The 23,056-nt window shown below is 34.0% G+C and overlaps 1 protein-coding gene across 1 annotated transcript in view; it reads left to right on the top strand.

Annotated features, from left to right (window-relative positions):
- The window catches only part of TTC8 (tetratricopeptide repeat domain 8), a 50,524-nt gene extending 36,034 nt beyond the window's left edge, over positions 1 to 14,490 (top strand). Inside the window, exons 10-14 of the mRNA XM_051977432.1 lie at positions 3,453 to 3,592; positions 4,934 to 5,108; positions 6,167 to 6,289; positions 12,123 to 12,206; positions 13,859 to 14,490. Coding sequence (XP_051833392.1) covers positions 3,453 to 3,592; positions 4,934 to 5,108; positions 6,167 to 6,289; positions 12,123 to 12,206; positions 13,859 to 13,975 — 639 coding nt within the window. The 3' untranslated portion in view covers positions 13,976 to 14,490. The remainder of the gene's footprint in view (positions 1 to 3,452; positions 3,593 to 4,933; positions 5,109 to 6,166; positions 6,290 to 12,122; positions 12,207 to 13,858) is intronic.
- Positions 14,491 to 23,056: the final 8,566 nt, after the last annotated feature.

Raw genomic sequence — 23,056 nt, 5'->3', positions numbered from 1 at the left:
AATAAAATAACATATGTGAACTTTAAAGTTCCCTATGCAAACTTTAAAGTCCCATATGTAGTTGTTGTCATGTCTGACTTCATGACCTCATGGATCATTGCACATCAGGCCCTTCTATCCTCCCCTATCTCTTGAAGTCTGTCCAAGTTCATGTTCATTGTTTCCATGACATTATCCCTCTCATCCTCTGCCATCTCCTTTTCCTTCACTTTCAGTTTTTCCTAACATCAGAATCTTTACCAATGAATCTTGCCTTCTCATTACTTGGCCAAAGTATTTAAACTTCAGCTTCAGTATTGGACATTCCAATGAATAGCTTGAATTAAGCTACATATAAGTGCCAGATATTATTATTAATAGCTAGCTATTTCATACCAAAATGGATATATCTTGATTGATTTTTTTAGACTTGAGTGTTGTTGAAAAAATCAGTGTAGCTGAAATAAGATTTAGATTAGCAGTATTGTTTTAAATCCTTTGAATGGGTTAGATACAGTTCTTTAAAAAAGTTTGACAAAACATTTTTTATCAAATAGAAAACAAATGAACCAAAAATTGTTGAGCATCTGCTGTGAGCTCAATCTATGGATCTTAAACTAGAAAATAATAAAAGTATGCTAAATAAGTAGCACCTATCTTTTAAAAATCAACAGAGATTAATATAATACAATGATTACAATGTAAAATCAGCACTTTAATCTTTAGGCTGTATGTTCAGCACATCTAAGGTATTCATAGCAGTTCCTATTGACTGCCACTTACTAGCCGGATGAATCGAGAAAATCCCTTAACTTCTCTAGACTTGAGATTCCTGTCTATATAATGGAGTTAGAATAGATGTGCATCCGAGGTCCTCTCCAAATGTGAATCTATAGTATAATTCTGTGCCTGGACACATAGTAAATACTTAAGAAATATTTATTTCTTGATCAAATGAATGAATGACTACATAGATAGGATTTCAATAAGTGAAGAAGAAAGTCAAGCACATTTCAGGCAAGAGGAAGCAGCAGAGCATAGGGATGGAATTGGAATGGACCTGGTTCACTCAGGGATAATGAGCAAAGTGAGTGAATATGATATTTCTACTGACTTTTAGCTCTATCCCACAAAATGAGGTTTCCAATGTAGTCCTTTTCTTATTGTGGAATAACATAGTTAATTAGCAAAGTTATTTACTTGGAAGTTACCACTTATTTTGCCTTTGGGGACTTTCATTACATGGCTTTTTCCTCTGGAGACATTAACATGAGTTCATCATAGTCATGTATTCCTTTTTTAAAAATTTTATTTTTCCATTGTTTGTTGTTTGTTTTAAAATGAAGTTTCAGTATTCCAAGCTGTTTCTTATCTCTTTTTAATATTAGTTAATGTTGGAAATGACTTATTTATTTAAATGCCTTCTACTGTAGTTACTGTTTTCCTTGAAGCAAGTATTCTTCCACTGGTAAAACTGGCCTTTCTTATAGTTTTTTTTTAATCAAAAGGGGTATAAGTCAGAATGTTCTCCAACTTCTTCTATAGCTTGGTTTCCATTTACATAGTATTTTCAATGAATTTAAAATGGAATTATAGTTTATGAAATGGCTCAAAAATGACCTTTGTAAAATTATTTAAATGATATTAATTTTAGTTTTCTTAATTCAAATATTTATGAACTCAAGGGGAAAACTAAATCTGCACACAAAAGGTTTCACATAATTAGCTACTTTACCTATACTTAAGTACATTAAAATAAGTTATTGAAATTAATTTTATGTGATTACTGTGAAAAATTCATGGGTAACTTTAATTTTATAATGAATGTTTTAGACTCTCAAATTTAAAAAGTGATAAAAATAAAATTTTCAGAAGTTGAAAGCTTTTAAAAACAGTTTTCAGGCCCAAGTACACCATATTTGACGGTATCTGCTATCAGCAAAGTGTGGTATTGCAACTTTGCCTTACTAATTGTAAATATACAGATAGAGGAGATCAGAGATAAATTCAGAAAGCAATGAATATAAAGGCCTTACCTGGTCTTGGGAGAAATTCCCAATATTATGGAAAGGATGTTGTAGGAAGAAAGAGCAGTTTAAATTTAACTTTAAGAAATCGGAATTTCTTCTTTTGGATTTTATGGTGAACCTTTATAAGGGAGCCTTAAAGGGTGTATTGGCTTTAAATAGAAATGTGAAAACTAACTTGTTTCATAAGGATGGTATAACAATTTGCTCAGTCTTCAAATTACTCATAATATTTTACCCAGGCTACTCATAGTTATTTTTATGCTTGTCCTCCTGCTTTCTGAGAGGCATCTGCACAGAGATGACAATTGCACTCATGAGAACTGATGAGATCAGTGAGAGAGATTGTAGCTAGTGTCCATCTACCTATCAAGGGTAAGGCAAGGGTGAAGATCTACCAAAGGAAATATTGGCCAGAAGGATAGGGAAAGACCCAGGACAGAGAAGTGTCAGAAAAGTACTGAGAGAAAAGAATGGTTTTTTTTAAATTTTTAAAAAATATTTTATTTTATTTTATTTAATAATAACTTTATATTGACAGAATCCATGCCAGGGTAATTTTTTTACGACATTATCCCTTGAACTCATTTCTGTTCCGATTTTTCCCCTCCCTCCCTCCATGCCCTCCCCTAGATGGCAAGCAGTCCTATATATCTTAGATATGTTGCAGTATATCCTAGATACAGTATATGTTTGCAGAACCGAACAGTTCTCTTGTTGCACAGGGAGAATTGGATTCAGAAGGTAAAAATAATCTGGGAAGAAAAACAAAAATGCAAATAGTTCACATTCATTTCCCAGTGTTCTTTCTTTGGGTGTAGCTGCTTCTGTCCATCATTTATCAATTGAAACTCAGTTAGGTCTCTTTGTCAAAAAAATCCACTTCCATCAGAATACATCCTCATACAATATCGTTGAAAAAGTGTATAATGATCTCCTGGTTCTGCTCATTTCACTTAGCATCAGTTCATGTAGGTCTCTCCAAGCCCCTCTGTATTCATCCTGCTGGTCATTTCTTACAGAACAATAATATTCCATAACATTCATATACCACAATTTACCCAGACATTCCCCAATTGATGGGCATCCAGAGAAAAGAATGTTTAAGAGAAGGGGGTGGTCAGCAATGTTTGAAGATGAAGATGTTACAATAGTGAAAAATTTTCAGCTTGAAAAGAACAGTAATACCTATATCAATTCCTGATTCTGCCACATAGTACCTTTGACCATTGGCAAGTTGCTCTAGGAAATTCTCAAAAATTATAAATAGGAAAATAGTTGGCAGTCCAAAATTATTAGTTTTTTCTTCAGGAGCTCACTATTCTGATGAAACAGAGAGGGGTGTGTGTGTGTGTGTGTGTGTGTGTGTGTGTGTGTGTGTGTGTAATGAGGTAAAAATAAAATAAGTAGTGTTAAATTGTGATTTTTTGTTTTGATGGAGAATAGGCAATGAATAATATCTCATCAGCTGCTGAATACTATAAAGACGTTTTAAAGCAGGATAATACACATGTGGAAGCTATTGCATGCATTGGAAGCAACCATTTTTATTCTGATCAACCTGAAATAGCTCTACGGTTTTACAGGTTTGTTTTATATTAGATTTGACCAAAACATTTTCCCAGTAGGATGTGTTTCAGCAAAAGATAATCTTTTCGTTTCCTTTCACACTGTCTTGCCCAGTTCCTCTTGAGACCCATGGCATGCAGTTGCCAGATGGCCAGACAGAAAACTCATTGAATTTCATAGACCAGATTTCATAATCACTATGATCTAATGACCTGAACTAGCCAGTAACAGGCATCCAACAAAAAACAAATAACAGAAAAAAAGACAACACAAATCAAAATTTAGAAGCACATTTTGAATCTGGTTTATTTTTCAGATGAATCCTAACTTCTAATTCATGAGACTAGATTTAATTTTGGGGACTTGATATCCTATGTCCCCACTCAGTATCTGCCCTAGCAACAGAAAAATCTGGTTTGAGTTTATCAAAAGACCTTATTCTCTCTTGAAAGTTTCAAGCTATCAGTCATTAAATACAGGACTTCTGTACAAGCCCTTTGAAAAGCAACTTAGAATGTTCCCTGCAGTGATCTTTGTGTCCTGATCCAGATTCAAGTCACATCATTAAGAATTTATTAAGCACCTTCTGTGTACTAAGCACTTCTAAGGGCCTTGGGTTTGAAGGTTTAGCTGACACTCCCTGCAAATCCTTAGTACCAGTTAGTGAGGCAAAATCACAAGTCTTGAGACTGATTTTGTGGTGCCACTTCTCTGCCTCTTGGGTCAGTGTTGCTCCAGCAATCAAGTGCAGCTTCCTCCCTCCATTCTGAGCCAGGTATCCTGTTTATAGTCCCTAGACACAACATCAGCAGTCTGGTTAACCTTCCCTCTCTGTAGCCTCTTGTTTATTTTCCTAACTCGGCAGCCTTTCTGTGCCTAAGTGATGGCATCCCTTGTGTATGTGTGTCCTTAAAATTCTGTCCCATGCAAGGGCAGGGAAGGAAGCTGCCTCAGTGCCAGGGGGTACACACTTGTTACCTGAACATAGTGCCAAAAGAATTCCTAAAAGGGACTGAAATTTCCTATTATTTACCAAAACTGAACAGCAAAAAGTTGGCTGTGTTTGATTGCATTTTAAAATATATTTATTTTGCTAATGTAAGGGGAGGAAAACTTCTAGAGAAAGAGATATTTTTTCCTAATTTGATTGTTAGACACATAATTCCTGTGAATAATAAATATAATAAGTGGTTTTGTGTATGTATTTTAAATTACTATAATCACACTTTCTTTACATCCTTTGGAAGGAGGAATAATCATATAATGTGGTTATTCCTAATTTTTTTGGTTTTAAAATTCAATGTTGGATTAAAACAAACTATTCCATTATCTTCTAAAATTTTTGTCTCTTCATACAGGCGACTATTACAGATGGGTGTTTATAATTGCCAGCTTTTAAACAATCTGGGCCTCTGTTGCTTCTATGCCCAGCAGTATGATATGACTCTGACCTCATTTGAACGTGCCCTTTCTTTGTCTGAAAACGAGGAGGAAGCAGCTGATGTCTGGTATAACTTGGGACACATAGCTGTGGTTTGTATTTCATATGTGACCATTTCACCATAAAATGCTGAGCTGAATATATTCCCCAGATGTTACAAAACCCAGGATATTTGTGTTTCTGGCAGGAAGATTAGAGGTCTGAACAGTTATGACAGTTCAATTCTGCAAATCCTTATTGAGAATCTACTATGTGCAGAAAACTGCCAGACACTGAAGGGGACACAAAAATTAATAAAGACAAGGTCCCCATCTTTTTAGAAATGTAGGTCTGGCACAGTCATTGAGACAACAGGCATGACCAAAAAGCAAAATACAATAAATTGCATGAGTTAAAAAAAAACAGTGTAAAATGGAAATCTGGAAGAAGGAATAATCACATCTATTTGGAATAGTATGAACCTGGGAATGTGGAATTTAGAGTTAGAGGGAGATCTTAGAAATCATGTAAGGCTTTAAAAAAAATATGAGGGAAGTAAAACTTAAGAGCCCAAAGGGTAGACATCTAGTAAGTAATAGAGCAAGAATTTGAACCCAGATCCTCCATCTCTCTATTGATTATAGATTTAAAAATTCCTGTGGAACCACTAAAATGTAATTATTGTTACCTTTTTCCCTGTCTTTTTAAAAAAAAGTATTTATTGCACTAAGTACAAAATAAGAAAAAGAAAAAATAGAAAAAATAAAGACAGAAAAGGAAAATAAAAAGAAAATAAAGCAAAACATTGTCATGTGCCCAGTAGAATATAAGGAAGGATTCAAAAATATATAACAATAAATTTCCATTTCAAGAAAGCATATATAATTATAGAATAAATTATATTAATTAGTGTCCATCTTTTCTTTGCTTCCTTGTAGGTTGTTCTTTTGTTTTCTGTCTAAATATAAATATAATATATAAACATGTATATTATATATTACATTATATATATGTAAGTTATTACAATATAAACTAAAAATAAAATAGCTGTTCAGTTTTTACTTTATTCTTTTTCCTCTTCCCTAAGGTTTTTATGAGAAAGCAAGAGAAAATGATAGTAGGAGAAAAGCTTTCTTTTTACTGAAGAAAAACAAGATGTTTTATTTTGTAGGGAATAGGAGATCTGAATTTGGCCTATCAGTGTTTCCGGTTGGCCCTGGTCAACAATAACAACCATGCAGAAGCTTACAACAACCTTGCTGTGCTGGAAATGAGAAAGGGCCATGTCGAACAGGTAGGTATATTTAGATTTACCAAGAAAGCAAACTATATCATGTTGAAAATGATTTAGTATACTTGGAAAAAAAAAGTTAAAATAGGTAAAGCTCATTGTGTGTTAGTAATGTATGTTAATAACAGAAATTAATACAGAACTTGAAATGACATGAGTCTTAAGAAGTGTCATGACAACCTCCATATATCACTTGAACCCTAAGAAAAATATTTACCAGACTTAATGCAATACTTATCAGCATTTGTTGTGGTTATGTTTAAATCAAACTGCAGTGAGCATCTGTACTTTGTATATCAATATCTTTTCAAATCTTTGTTGATTTGGTTTTAGTTTATTTTTTACTTAAGGTAAAAATAAAGCTTCCTTATTATTCATTAAGGAACATATGTTGTTTAAATTTCTTTTATTGTGAAGCACACTTACTATAATGTCCATTAAAATTTTATGGAAAATCAACTGTTAAATGTGGTTTTCTTTAAAATTATTTTTCTTTTATCTATATAAATTTTGTAGCATAACCATTATAATAATGATCAGTTATCTTAAGCCTAGGGGTTATAATGTGGCCCCCAATATCATATGATCTCCTCTGTAGTTTAGGAAGTTCATTTTAAATGCACAATTATGAGTTCCATCATAAACTCTTTGAGCCTCCAATAAAGTAAATTGCTAACTTTTAGGCTTGAGATTGGACTCCCTGCCTAAATATCTAATCTGCCTTATATCTAACTCTAACTCCTTGTCTTTTTGTGTTTGAGGTAAAATTCAGGTTAGTAGAAATGTTTAGGTAATAAATTAGTAGTTTATATTAGATAGTAGCCTGGAGGAGAAGTTGAATAAAGAATAGATCTTTTTTCAACATTTCCCTCAGTCTTTGAATAGATAGAACCTCTGGTGGCATCTGCCAGGCTCTTTTGCTCTGAGATACCTGTAGAGCTGATGGATTTCCTCAATTTCTTTGGAGACAAGAAAAGTTTCATCTCAAGAAAAGAAAGAGACAAGCAAATGTGATGAACAAAGTTCTGTACCTTGTGTTAAAAGTCAAAAGGACTTATTTCTGTATTTTCTCCTTGTGTAATCTGTGTAGAAGGGAGAGGTAGGGATAGATAGTAGGAAGCCTTCAGGTGTAGTATAAGTTAATATTTTTCACAATTATAGTATAGATATTAATCTGGTTGGTTCTGTCATATTTTTTGACGTAAATATCTTCCTATTATACAAATGGAAGAATTAGATCAATAATTTAGACTCTTTTGTGCTGCTAAATAATATTGTCGCATTCAGGGCCATCTACAGTCCTCCTGCTCCAGATCTTGCTCCTGAACCCGGATGTTTGCAGAGGAGAGGGTGAGACTAATGACTTTGCACAGTCCTCCCTCACTTAAATCCAGTTCTCATGGATGTCATGGCATGAATCCTAGACTTGTTCTATTGTGTTCCTGAAATAGTAACTTCTCTCTTCACCCCCCTTCAATTTCCTTTAATGTATTGTCTTCCCCCACTAGAATGAGATGGTCCCCTAAAGTTAATAAGATTGATTTTTACTGACAAAACTTCTTTTTGACAGAACCTTTGAGTTTTTTGGTTTAGGGAACTCTTTGTGAGAAAACTCCTACCCCTGAGAATTGGCAACTTCAGAGAGTGGCCTGGGACACTGGAACATTAAATGATTTTCCTAGCAAGTCATAGTCAGAGGCAAACTTTAGACACTGGTGTTAAGAACTCCCAAGACAACTCTTTACCCATTTTAACTCTTTGTTACACTCTGTTTCTAATCAGTGGCAAACTATGAACAAACCAATATTCTAAAATGAGATCTTCTTATATAGTATACACCGAGGTTGTGTCTATGTGAGGCAAATATTCATTATGTTAAAAGGACAAAGGCTTTTTTGTCCTTTCTCATGTGTCTTGGTAAAATGGTTGCCTCAACAACAAGCAGCCTAGCCTCATAGCAATAGCACTGAAGATGGGGATTGAAGTCCTACCTTTTCCACGTAAGTATCTGGCTCAGGGTAATCATCTCAGCTTGTTGGGGACTCTTTCTATACCTATCAAACAGGTAATGGTTATTACTGCTACTGAATCTGGGTTGTTACAACAAAGGAGTTAAGATATATAAAGTAATAGATAAATCTGTTTGTTATCTGACTAACCCATTTTGGTCATTTAAAAAGTTTACTTCTCCTTGCCTTTATGTAATAATTAATTCCTTCCCCCTTGCATACCCAGAAGCAGCATGCCAAAACAGGCTGAGCTCAAGTCTCATATCTGTCACATATTGGCTATGTGACTTGGAATGTCTCAGTGCCCCAGGCATTCTCTGAAGCATTATAAGCAATTGGTTACTTTGTAGAAGTTTCTTTTTGCAAAGTTCTCTATGTCAGTCAAATCAGAGGTCCATTCTCTGTTCCATAGTTACTTACTGTGCTACTCAGTGGAACTAGATGAAGACATAAAACCAGCCTGACTGGATACACCATAATTTATATTATTCTATTTCAACAGGGCCCTTATTGCTACAAAACAAAATTTTTAATTCTCCCTAGTTGACTTCCTATCTCACTCTCCACAAAAGGGATTCCAAACTTTCTCTCATTTAGCCTCTCATATCTTCTCCCTTCTCTCTGTAAAAAAAACCTCACCACTGACTTTCCTAAGAAAATTGAAATCATTTGAAGTTCTTTTTTCTCCTTCTCTTCATTGTAAAACCCTTTAATATTATCCCCACTCTCACCTCCTTTATCCTAGACTCTTGTCAGTGAGGCACCCCTTTTCTTGCTAAGACTAAGGCCTCTCTGTGCTCCTGATTCCATCTTCATCTTCTCCTATCTTTACCAGGAGTTTGCAATCTCAGGTATACCTTGTCTCCAGTCTTATCTAATACTACCTGCCTTTCCCTGTCTGCTTCCTTCATAGATGCCAAGGGTCACCATTTGTGAAATTGTTTGCTAACCCCTATCAGTTATGCTATGTTTCTCTGTTTCTCTTTCCTTTCTCAGCCATATTTCTAGAAAAAAAACAACACATGTCTACTTCCTCTCCTCTGCTCCTTAAATCTTCTCCATCTGGCATTTGGCCTAAAACTGCTTTCTTCAGAGTTACCAGTGAACCCTTTAATGACTTTATCTGATGATCTTTTCTTAGTTCTTACCCTTCTCAATCTAAGTGCTGTATTTAACATAGTTGAGCATCCTCTCTTCCTCTCTCCTCTCTGGATTTTTAGGACACTGCTGTCTCAGCTCTCCTCCTACTTGTCTGACCATTTCTTTTTCAGTCTCCTTTTCTGGCTCATCATCTATATCATTCTCTATAACTGTGGGTGTTCCTTAAGGCTCTTTCCTGTGTTTCTATGAGTTTAATTTTTATCTCTATAAAGATGATTCAGATCTCTACATCTAGTCCTAGTCTCTTCCTTGAGCTTCAGTCTAGCATTTCAAGTTGCCTATTGGACATTTCAAAATAGATATCCCAGAAATATTTCAAATTAAAAATATTCAGGAAAAAAAGAACTCATTCACTACTTCTCTCTAATTCAGCCTTTTCCCAAACGCCACTGTTTCTGTTGAAGGTACCATTTTTTCATTCTTTCAGGTTTGTAACATCAGTATAATACTTGATTCTTCCTTCTTCCTCCTTCTATATATGCAATCAACTGCCAAATAATGATTGATGCTTCTACTTCTATAATATCTCTTGTATCAGATCCCTTCTGTTTACCTATACAATCTTCTGTCACCTTTCCCCTAGATTATTACAACAACTTCTGATTGGTCTCTTCCACATTTTTTTCTCCATTCCATTCTTTATTACACATATTGCTACCAAAGTGATTTTCTTTCATCTCAGATCTAAATCTAGTGGCCCTTTATTGCCCTTAAAATAAAATACATACACTCCTCTGTTGAGCTTATAAAATCTTTTACATCCTGCCCCATTCTGTCTTTCCTGTCTCTTTCAATATTCCTTCCCTCCCCTGTGCTATGTATTTTAGTCATACTGCTCTTTCTGTTCCTTACACACAACATTCCAGCTCTCATCTCTGTACATTTGATTTGGGTGTTCCTTTTGCCTGGATTGCATTTTCTTTTTACCTGAGCTTTATAGTGTTTATGTTTTTCCTTCAAGATACTGCTCAAGCATTGTCTCTATGTGAGGCCTTTTCTAATTCCATCAAATGCCATCCCTCATCCTTTTTAACTGCCTGGTTCTTGTATTTATTTGTATTTATTCTCTTTATATATTTACTGTACATATATATGTATGTGTACATTTATAAGTATATGTGGATTACATATATATACACATATATGTGTTTAAATATGCATATAGATCTCTCTTGTTGACTGTCCATTAAAACAGAAGCTTCTTGAAAGTGTTGTTAGTCAGTGAGGTGATTCAAGGCAATTCCCATAGACTTGTGCTGGAAAGTGCCATCCACATCCAGAGAGAGAACAATAGAGACTGAATGTGGATCAGAGCATGGTATTTCACCTTTTTGTTGTTGTTGTTGTTGTTTGTTTATTTGGCTTTTTTTCTCATGCTTTTTTCCCTTTTGATCTGATTTTTTAAATTACACAACATGATGAATATGGAAATATGTTTAAAATAATTATAAGTGTTTAACCTATATCAGATTGCTTGCTGTCTTGGGGGTGAGGGAAGAAGGGAGAGAGAAAATTTTGAATACAAGGTTTTGCAGAAGTGAATGTTGAAAACTATCTTTGCATGTAATTGGAAAAATAAGATATCATTAAAAAAAAAAAAGAAAGTGTTGTTATTCCTTCTACATTGCGGTATAGAGACACGATGCCCTCATGATTTGGAAAATTCATGTAAAAATTTTTGGCCCTCCCTTGATACTAAAGAAGTATGAATTTTTTTTCTTTTCTTTTACAGGGTGTTTACAGTACCTTATTGTAAAGTTTGGGTTAAGTATTTGGTAATAGGCTCTGTGTCATCCTCGCATGTCATTTATATCTTCTGCAAAATTCCCCCCAAATTCCCATTTAATCTCTTATGCCAACTTGTGTGATGGGGAAAGTTATGATGCCGAAAGGAAGACTTTAGGGATTATATATATATATATATATATATATATATATAATATATATATATATTATATATATATATATATATATATATATATATATATAGCGCTTAATGTTGATCTGAGCATTTATAGCTATTTCAGTTATAGCATTTCAGTTACTGTTTTGGGGTTCTGGAGGATGCTTGTACACACATCTCGGTTCTCTCTATTGTATATGTTCCTTTGGACCTCAAGGGGACAGGAAGGGATGAGCATTTTGCTGTTTGAGCACTTCAGTGAGCAGATATCCTGTCAGCTTTAATTCCCTTCTCTCTCAGAAGGGTAGCCAGCAGGATTGAGTAAGACATCAGCACCATGATGGATGGATGCTCCCAGCATGTATTTTTCTCTCATTCAGCATACTACCTGTGGTTTTGTAGATTACTATAGCCTTTTCTTTACTTTAGAGAACAGGTAGTAAAAAATGAAATTTAAACCAACAGCAAAACCCCAAATATAGAAAGGACTTTTTTCCCTTTTATAAAACTTTTATTTGAAAGACAATATTTTGAGTTCAGCATCATTTAGAAATGTAAAGCAATAAACTGACATTCTGTCTTTAAATCTTTAATCTTTAAATATGATAGAAACTTTATTTCATTGGTTTTTATGTGTTTTGCCCCAGTTGCTTTTAATAGTAATTTTTTCATAAGTTCGAATTTTCTTACAAAACATTCATTGGAATCCCTTGTTTATGGTTCATTAACTCTTTTGTCTTTGTATGTTTTTCTTTTAATCCAGGCAAGAGCCCTCTTGCAAACTGCTTCATCTTTAGCACCCCATATGTATGAGCCTCATTTTAATTTTGCAGCACTCTCTGATAAGGTATGCCCAACTGTACTAATCTTTTATTAATCCTATTTTTTTTCTTCATTGGTTAAAATAAAAGTATAGCTGGATTTAGTAGGGTAAGGTTCAAATCTGGGTCCTTGTCATTTGTTGTCCATTTGATCTTGAACAAATCACTACTTTTCTTTGAATTCTGGTTTCCTTATCTGTAAAATAAGGAGTATAGATGATCTCTAAAATTTCTTCAAGCCAAAATCCCATTAGTCTTCCTGAATATGATAATTTTTCTCAATAATGGTTCAAAGAAACTATTTATTTGAGGGGTAATATGCAATATTGCATGGAGTGCCCACCTTCAATAAGAAGTCCAGATCCTGACAGTACAACTCAGTGCCTCTAGTTTAAAAAAAAAATCTACCAAATGCAAACACAAATTTAACCCTTTATCCAAAGAATGTTCTAGAAAAAAGTCAGTATAAAGAAGCTTTCTATCCTTACTCATAATTCTGCTTTTAAAAATAAGGTTGTTATAGACCTATGATGTCATTAGTATAGGAAACTACCAGTACAAAAACCCTGCAGCTGCTCTGAAACTTAATGTTTCCATGAAGTTACCCAGGACATTGAGAGGTTAAGTGATATGTACAGGGTTACACTGCTAGTCTGTCAGAGCTAGCTACTCTGAAACCAGCTTTCTATTCACTATAATACTTTATCTCAAAAAAAAAGGGTGGGAAGAGAGATTTTGGGAAAACGGCAGTGATATTAAAAAGACCCATAAAAACTTATTAAAACAAACAAAAATGATTATTAAGCATAAATGTTAAGTGTTTTGTTAGGAACATTATTGTATTTTAATCCAATAACATGCATGTGAAAGATCTTTTATGGAAAAACACTACTAGAAAGAGAAAGTAGTGTTCTAATTAGAAAAATTACTAGAATTGAAATAATTGAATTTCCTTTAATCGCTGATTGAATCTGAACAAAGTCTGTTCAACTTTCTTCATAACAGAAATATATAATACAGATTCTTTCCGTTTTCCTCTCTGTGCTTCTTTAGGAATAGACTTTAAAACAAAGTCATTATCTGTTCCTTGTGAACATTAAAATCCTAAACTTCATTTTTAAGAGTTTAAACTATATTTCATTAATATTTTTTTTAAGAAGGTGAATAGGGCACAAAATACATTAGTCTTGAATATTCTTTTTTTTTACATTTATTTCCATGAAAAATATGTCTTTAGATAAAGTATATTTTAGGGTTGTTGGGGTTTTTTTTTGGGAGGCCTCTAATTCTACATATGCTATTTAGCTAATAACTGTCCTCCCCCAAATCCTCACTCCTCACTAAATCTATTAATTTCTAACTGGGCTGTTTATATTTAACTTGACCCAATACTTTAGATGAGAAAAATCTTTTAAAAATAATTATAAAAGCTGTTTGAGATTAAGACAAAATCTGTATAATCAGCTGATCCAGTATTTCTAGAATAGAGACAACACTAGATTTGGTGGCTCTCAATAGGAACAAAGAACAGATCATTTTCTGAGCTTTCATGTCCTCAGTTGTGAAGTGAGGGTTTAGACTAAATTTCCAGCCCTGCCCCAGTGATCCTGTGTCCATGTAATGTGCATTTTCTGTACATTTTTGATGTGTACATGAGTGCCTAATTTATTTCTTACAGATTGGAGACCTGCAGAGAAGCTATGTGGCTGCGCAGAAGTCTGAAGCAGCATTTCCAGATCATATTGATACACAACATTTAATTAAACAATTAAAACAGCACTTTGCCATGCTTTGATTGCTCTTCCTACCAAATATGCTCTTAAGAAGAGGCAGAGATCATAATATTAGTACAGTTATTTTATTACTTGAAGCTTAATAATACACCCTGGGCTGATGGGAAGAAAATTGGAGGGTTAGAAAATTTAACTTTAAAGTACATAATAAAAATTTTCTAATACAGAATTTTTATAAAATGTTGGCTGTAAACACATGTACAAACTATTGAAGAAAGGCATCACCTTGGTAAATAGACAGTAGATGCTTTCTTATAATGTTTACAAATATCTGAAAGGATTTTTTAAAATATAATTGGTACTTAATGTTCTTGGAAAAGCCATTAAATGCATTAAAGAGTGAGAAATCTAAAATCTGCTTTTCAAATTGCATTTTTATTAAGAGCTTATGCATTTATTCTATGTGATGTTGTTTCTTAAAAGAAAAACTATTGAAAAATTCTTTTTAAATATCCTAAGAATACTGTATATTTTTTAGTTTCTTATGTTTTAAAATAAATATTTAATCTATTTGTCATAGATTTGTCTTTTTTTTAATCTGGGTTTATTTTCAGTAAAGATTTTTAAACACAAAGCACTAAGAAAAAATTGCTGCTGCTGATGAAATAATCACCTTATATTAATTATGTGATTAAGATAGAATGGTATCAATACATTAACCATTATTTATAGATTATTGCATCATTACTGTATTATTTATAAATTTAATTATTTGCTTGTATGATAAACTTGAAAGACAGGATGAGGTTTCCAAAATATAAATGTATCCCAGGCAATATTTCTCCCTACTAAAAATAATTTATATTGCTAAACAATAATTTAGCTGTTAATAACATTTGATTGAAGAAAATTTAGGGAATGGATTATTTCCATATATTACAATTTGGACTCTAGGAAATTATATCAAAATAGTTAATACATAATAAATGAATCTTTCAACTTTCATTGAAACAGATATTTGTTATTCCCCCCCCCCCATGTTTTACAATCAGCACTTATTAAATAAAAGACCAAAAGGGGAATTATTTGACTTTTTCCTAGCATTATATGCTACTTTTTGCTTATTTTTAAAAATAACTCTGAACACCTAAAGTCTGTTAGCCCAGTGACTTAATATCAGGAAAGCATCTCTTTGGAGATTAGAAGGATATTTATGAATATATATATAAAACTAGCTTTAAGGGAATAGAGAAGATCAAGCCTATGTGTACTATAAAGGTTTTTTATTTATCTGAACATTTATTATTTGAAACTCCACAGTTTGACTGCGTTCTATTTTGGTCCAACTTTCTTATTTAATTGGCAAAGGAAACCTCCTCCACCAGTATTGAATGAGCTATCTGCAATCTTGCCTATAGCACTGAGCAATGAAATGATTTGTGTAGGGTTACACAGCCAGGGTGCACTGGAGGCAGAAATTTTACCTAGAAACTTTGTGACTTCAAGGCTGCATTTCTCACCACCATGCTATCTCACATACTGTTAGTATTCATCCACTTTATCATTATGCTCTGAAGTCAAATGTGAAGTGGAAAAATGTTGTATTTTGTATAATTTTGTAAGAAAAAATATGCAAAAGAAGCAAGGTTTTTTCTAAACCTTCTCTATGGTGGTTTTTACCTGTCTGATCTTTTTCAATTTCTTTCATAGATGGGGTCATCATCCATGTCCAGCTGTGTAGGGATGTCTTCCAGAGCTCTCTCATGATGACTTTTCTTCTTTTGATGCTTTCTCAATAATCTTAGTAGCTCCCACAATCTAACCCTCCTCTCTCTCCTGAGCTATAATCCTGCATCTTCAATTTGATTCTCAAACTCAACATGTACAAAACCAAATTCATTAATTTTTCCCTTTAATTTTTTTTAAGCTTTCCAGTTTCTCCCAAAAGGACCACCATCCTTTTAGTCCCTAGGGTTTACAACTTAAGAATAATCCTTCATTCTTGATTTCTACTCCTCACATATAATCATAGGCCCTAATTACCTCTCATGGGGTGATTCCAATAGTCTCCTAATGGATGTGCTAACCTTCAGCTTCTTGTATTTTATTTATGTTGTATATATTTACTTACCTTTGTATAAATTATTTTTCCCCAGTTAGAATCTAAGTTCTATCAAAGCAGGAACTATCACATTTTTTGTTTGGGATCCTGATTTCCTATCTGTACTTGGATTATATGCTAGGCATTTAACAAATGCCTACTGACTAAAACTGAATTCTCTTTCTTCTCTTTGCTTTCACATTATCATATCTGCTCCCATGATTTCAGTCATCTCTTTGCAGATTAAAAGCATCTCTATATATTATCTCTCTACTATGCATCTCTGTTTTTTAAGGAATTGTTTTCTTCAGTGTATTTTTTCCCCATTTGGCCAAACCTATTTTTAAGAAGTTGTTTTCTTCATCAATTTTTATGCTTCCTTTTCTAAACTGTTTATTCTTTTTTTCATAGTTTTCTTGCATAATTCATTTCTTTTTTTATAAAAAAATAGCTTTTTATTTTCAAAATATATGCAGATAGTTTTCAACATTCACCCTTGCAAAATCTTATGTTCTAATTTTTTTCTCCTTCCCTTCCCCCAAACCCTTCCCCTAGATAGCAAGAAATTCAATATATTTTAAACATGTATAATTCTTCTATCCATATTGCCACAATTATTATGCTGCACAAGGAAAAATCAGAACAAAAGGGGGAAAAATGAGAAAGAAAACAAAAAGCAAGCAAATAACAACAACAAAAAAAGTGAAAATCCCATGTTGTGATCCACACTCAGCCCCGACAGTCCTCTTTCTGGTTGCAGATGGCTCTTCATCAAGTCTATTGGAATTGGCTTGAATCACCTCATTGTTGAAAAGAGCCCTGTCCATCAGAACTGATCATCGTATAATTTTGTTGTTGCTATGTACACTTTCTTTTGGTTCTACTCACTTCACTTAGCATCAACAACTCTCATTTCCTTTCCCAATTTTTTTTCTACCTCTCTTACTTGATTTTAAAGCTCTTCCAAGAGAACCTTTTGAGCTTGAGACCCATTCATATTTACCCTTGAGGCTTCACATGTAGCATTTTGCCATTGCTGTCCTTTTCTGAGTTTGTGTTCTGAACTTCCCTATTACCTTGGTAGCTTTCTATGGTCAGGCCTTTTTGGATTTTTGCTCGTTTTTTAAAGTTAAGCTCTCCTCTACAGCCCAGGGGACGCTGTCCTAAATTTCTTTTGCTGGTGCACAGGGGCCTGGTGACTGGCTTTCTATCCTGGGACCAGAGCTGGCTTAGCTTGGCCTAGTTGTGTCCATTGTGCTGGGCTTCCAGAGCTCACAATTTGTCTTCCGTGCTGGCCTGCGGAGCCAGGGCTGAGGGAACTTACTGCTCCTTTGGGCTGTGGCTAAGAGTCTCCTGCTAGACTAGCCACATCACCCCTGTAATGGGCTGCACTCCCTTTTGTCCAAGTGAGAAGACCTTTGTTGAAATCCCTCCAAGTTATCTCAAACTGGACAATTGTTTCACTCCGGTTTTTATGGGTTCTTTCACTAGAATCTGTTTAGAGGCTGATTTAGGTTGTTTTTGAGAGAACGGGGAGGGGGGAGGGGGGAAGCTCAGGCAACATCTGACTTCTTACCACTGTCTTGATTCCTCCCCTACTATGCATCTCTGGTTGCCTGCTTGATATCATCACCAGGACATCAGAGGCACCTCAAACTCAGCATTAGCCTAGATGAGTTGGAATGGTGCCATTAAGAAAAACAGGAGGGGCAGCTAGGTGGTTCAGTGGCTAGAGCACCAGCCCTAAAGTCGGGAGGAAGGGAGTTCAAATATGACCTCAGGCACTTAACACTTCCTAGCTGTGTGACCCTGAGTTAGTTGCTTAACCTTAATTGCCTCAACAAATAAATAAATAAAATAAAGAGAAACTGAGTAGAGGTACAAATTTTTCAGGGGAAATTATGAGTTGTTGTGTACATGCTTAAATTTACTATATTATCCAAGTCATTTCCTAATTTTCTTGTTAGACAGATATTTAAATAACTTTTGTAGACAAGGCCACAAGTTCCTCCTTTCTGCCTTCAGCCAATATTTTTGAATAATTTTTCAAGATCTTTAAAACTATCATCCACATTTTCAATACAGAATGTCCCAAAAGTCAATTAAAGTGTAAAATTGTGCAAAGGCTTTTGAAACACCCTGTAAAATATTTACTCTCCAGATTGAAATTTTATATAAATTTTATATTTCATATTGTACATTATTTAAATTGCATGTGAAAATGAGGGCACTATAACAACAAAAAAGAGTCCACTAAAGTAGTGATATAAAAAGGTTTTATCTTGATTTTATGTTAATTCAATATGAGTACTGCTGCAGAGAATGACTCAGTGTGGCCAAGGGCAAACTACTTTGTAGTTGACTTATTATGACATAATATAACACTGCATCAAAAGCTGTATACATCTTTGTAACAAAGTTATTCTAGGACTGTGTGACCTCTTGGTGCTGTGGCAGCATTTCTGTAGGTTGGTGTTTATGAGTTATTTATTGCTGTAGCTATACATATATTTCAATTTGTGATCAGAAATTGTTTGCCTAAAATTAAACTGTAGTCAGTAATCTTCCACCTGAATAGCAAATGAAAAGTTTAATTTGTTTATTCATTAATTCATTCATTTACTAATGTATTAAGTGCTACAGCTAGATGTTTCATGAGAATGAAATGACAATTAAATGACAAGTTTTCTAATATCACTGAGTTTACCAAAACCTAGGTAGGAATATTGCCTACAAACAAAAGTAGTTGTCTTATATTGAGCCTTATCATGACCTTGAGAGGTTCATAGCTCTCTTGAGAAGACTAAGGATACTTTGTATTTGTATTCCTAGTGTTTGGTATAGTACCTGGAAAATCGTAGGGACCTAATTTATGCTTTTAGTTGACTGATTCACAAAGGCTATGCCAGTGGAGCCATAAACTCTAGCATTCCTACCACATAGTAAAAGTTTTTGGAGTTGGGCCCAGAGCCAGCCCAGCTAAGAGAAACTTTTTAAGAAGCTCTTCACCAGAAAACTATATACCAAATGAGAATCTTCTTTTTGGCCTTAGCAACTCATGAAAATATCTACTAAAGCTTAAAGGGATTTTAATTTTACTTAATTGAGGAAAATATGTCCACCAGTGAAGTTATTTGATGTTCTCAGGTATAAAAGGAAATACTGGACTAGAATGTCATCCAGGCAATGCAAGGAAAAAATAATTTTATATGAACTAATTAGGGTAGCTGAAAATGAGATGGGAGAGAAAAAGAGCATTTGAGATGCCCAACAAAGAGAAATTTAGGGCCTGAGCAAGGAATCTGACTGTAGAAATTAAAAGGAAAGGTAGTCCCAAGTAAATAAAAGGCAAGAATGAATTTTCATGCAGACTTTACAAAATGCGAAATTTGGGTACCTCAACTTTCAATCATGTTTATATACTATCTCCTTTTGTATATACTACAATTCTTGCCTTTTTTAACATTGCAAGGGAATTTGAAGGTCATTTAATGCAATCAAAATCCCCACTTAATAGATGGAGAAAAAAAATCCCAACGATGTTAAGTTCACTGCTCAAAGAAACATTGATCCATTACTAACAACAACAAAATCAAATCTTCATACCTCCCTGATTCCTGATCCATATTCTTTCCACCAAAACATTATGGAAAGGTTAAGATAGCAATGTGAATAGTCTTATAGAGAAGCTCTGCTCTCCCACAGAAATCCTAGTAAATGTCTGAAAAGAGTCCCAGAAAGACCAATTGTAAATCTGAAATGACTCAAAAACAAGTTCTTATTGTTTCATGAAATGATTTTTCATGGTTCTATTTTTTTGATGAAGTCCATTACTTGAATAAGGTTTCCATTTCTGTTGTAAACATTTTCCTTCCAATTCCTCCCCTCCCAAGAGCTGTAGTTTCATTTTTAAAACTCTCTTACTTTGTTTATTTAGTTATTCTTGCAATTCTTGTGATCAGATCATTTATTTTTTTGTAAGGCTTTGTGGTAGTTATTTTCTTCTGTTTATTAATATTTCTAGTCTCAGTTTCTAGATTGGGACTTTATTCTAAGGTCATACTCCATTCACTCTTTCATGTAATTTTTGAAGGGAGTGGGTAAGTTCTGCTTGGTTCTGTCTTCTCTTTAATATGGATGGCTCTGTCTTTGAAAGGAGTAGGATAAAATAATTGCAGCAATGAAAGGAAACCTATATGGGAAATGGTTTACTTAAGATGCTACAAGTGTAAATGTCTGTTCTCCTGGGTGCTTCCCTCTAGTCCCTCTCTGCAAGATTGAGCAAGTACTTACATAGATCAGTAATGCCATGGTTAATGACGATTATGGTACACACATACACACAAAGTGAACAGAAAGTTAAATATGATCTCAAGAAATAGAAATATTTTGGGATACAGGCACAAATCTGCGTGGGAAAGAGTGGAAAGAAAACAAAAAGGAAGAACTAGGAGTCATCCATTGTGCATCTGCAGTCTAGGGAGTTTCAATAGCATAGCATCCATTCCAATACATTTCATGCACAATTTGCTGAGAATCTTATGACTTTTATTGCTTCCCTCTTTGGATTTGGTTCTCCTTGTCTTCAATTCTGCTATGTGTTATAGAAGTATCCATCCTTTTTCTGCTTCTACTCTCTCCCAATGGAGTTGTCCATAATTGCTTGGTTGGAAGAGTAGGACTATGAATCACATCATCTCCCTTTGACCACTCTCCAGATTAAGATAAATTAAGGGTAAAGAAAGGGCAATTAAAAGGATATGCGTGGGATTAAGAAGAGAAGAAAGATTGGAAAATTCTACCCCTAAGTCAGCAAGTAGAACCGTAATTGGCAATGCCAAAGCAATGCCATATAAGAATTCAAGAGTCAGTGTTTCTGCTGCTAGGATAAGATTTTTATAGAGTATAAAAATCTATATCTGATTTTAAATAAAATCCCTGGTGTGTGTGAAAAATGAATATGTTTATACCTCTAATGTAAACATATTATTTTCAGCTATTCAGACATTCCAAACCACACATTTTCTATTTTCCCCCTGTTATTTTCTTTCACTTTGCTCTTTTCTATGCCCCAAAGAATAAAAAATACTCCTTTCTGTGACAGAAATTGGGCATAGCTCTTACAAAGAACAAAGTATTCTACATATAGTTCCTCATTAATTATTATTTTCAGCAAAAGGTTTTTAACATTTCAACTTTCTTTTTACAGTCATTGTGGTTCGTAGTATCCCCTTGCTTTTTTATACTTGTCACTAGATTCTCCCTTAGCAAAACATGAGCAACTGAGTTTCTCTTAGGAAAAAGAAATAACATATAAAATATTACCTATGATCGGCTATAACCAGCCTTAATTGGTGCTAAATAAATTATTTACTAAGGCATTAAAAATTTGTCTAAAAAAATGAACAAATGAATGAACTTCAGTTTCCTCATCTATAAAATGGTTAGAGAAGGGGAGCAAAAAAGGTCTGAATTAATCTCTAAATTTTCTTCTAACTTTAATTTACAGGAATCTTAGATTTAGAGATAGAAGAGCTCTTAGCAGTCTTCTAGCCAATTTCTCTTCAATTTTAACAAATGAGGAAACAGGCCTAAAGTGATGAAATGGCTTGCCTAGGATCACAAAGCTAAAGGGGTGGGCTTTGAATTTAGGTCTTTCTAGATATCAAATTATGCCCCACTCTAAATGTCCATAATTCTACTTATAAAAAACATTTTTTGATTCTCTGGGTGGAATTTCTTATTCAGATATTTATATTTATATTTCCCAAAGACAGTTTATATTATTTTGAAGCAAGTAAGTTTATTTTAGATGGGGCTGTCCAATACATTTCACCACTTAATACACAAAAGATGTCACAAATTTATTATTAATTGGTGCTTTCTTTCATTTTTATAATTAAGGTAACTAAATGACATAATATACTCAGGAAGATTGGAGTTCAAATTCTGTCTCAGACATTTAATAGCTTTGTCAACTTCAGCCTCAGTTTCTTCATCTGCAAAATGGGGATAATAGTACAACAACTCTGAGCTATTGTAAGAATCAAATGAAATAAAATGCAAGGTATCCTGAGAGCTAATTGGTAAATTTTCAGAGTGAGCATCTACACTGTGGAAATTGGCAAATGCTACAGATCAGGGATGATTTTTTTTTTTTTGGTTCTTGTTGATTGTCTTCACTTAGTGATAGAGAAAATGTGAAAAATACAGATTAAATTTAATAATGTATTGTGCATGCATTTTCCCCCCAGAAAGCTGGCTGTTAAACATTTATCTGCTGCATATGTATAGAGGACTTTAGCAAATCTTAAAAAGCTATATAAATATTATCCATTAATTATTATTATTATAAGTACTATTTTTCACAGAGTACTTCTACCTCTCTTATCCATTTGATCTTCTCAAGTACTATTGCTCTCATTTTATAGATAGTAGACACTCAGAAGTTGACTTGCATAAGATCATAAGGCTAATATATGACATGGCCAAGAATGATAAGCAGATCTCCTAATATCATTTACTCATTCTACTATCCCATGCTATCTCTGAAAGAATATGATCCTCTCTAATTCTATCTATACTAACTTAATGCTGACAGTAAGGTGGAAAGGTACCTAAGGAAACAGAAAAGTAATTTAAATTTGTATATTTCAAGATTTACAAAGCACTTTCCTAACAACAATCCTGTGATGTAGGTAGGACAAGTATTATTTCTATCTTTCAGAGAGGTTGAGGCTCCAATAGGCTAAATAACTTCACCCAAGTTCACACAGCTAGGATGTATCAGAGTTAGAATTCAAACTCAACTCTCTAAATCCAATACTTTTTCCATTATACTATTTTCTTAGTACACCAGCAAAATGGTGGGTCACTTTAGTTTGTTTCATTTGGTTCCCTCAAAAGATATAATTGAGCCCATTTCTCATTTGTTAATACTGCTTCCCAGGGAGGGAGAGCCATCCTTTACCTCAGTAAAGGTGTTAATTATATCTTCCAACTTAACACAGTGTTTTCCATGGTGGTGGGAGGATGAATAAAT

The sequence above is a fragment of the Antechinus flavipes genome, chromosome 2 (assembly GCF_016432865.1).
Source record: "Antechinus flavipes isolate AdamAnt ecotype Samford, QLD, Australia chromosome 2, AdamAnt_v2, whole genome shotgun sequence".
Taxonomy (NCBI): domain Eukaryota; kingdom Metazoa; phylum Chordata; class Mammalia; order Dasyuromorphia; family Dasyuridae; genus Antechinus; species Antechinus flavipes.
This window is presented reverse-complemented; position numbering and strand designations above follow the sequence as displayed.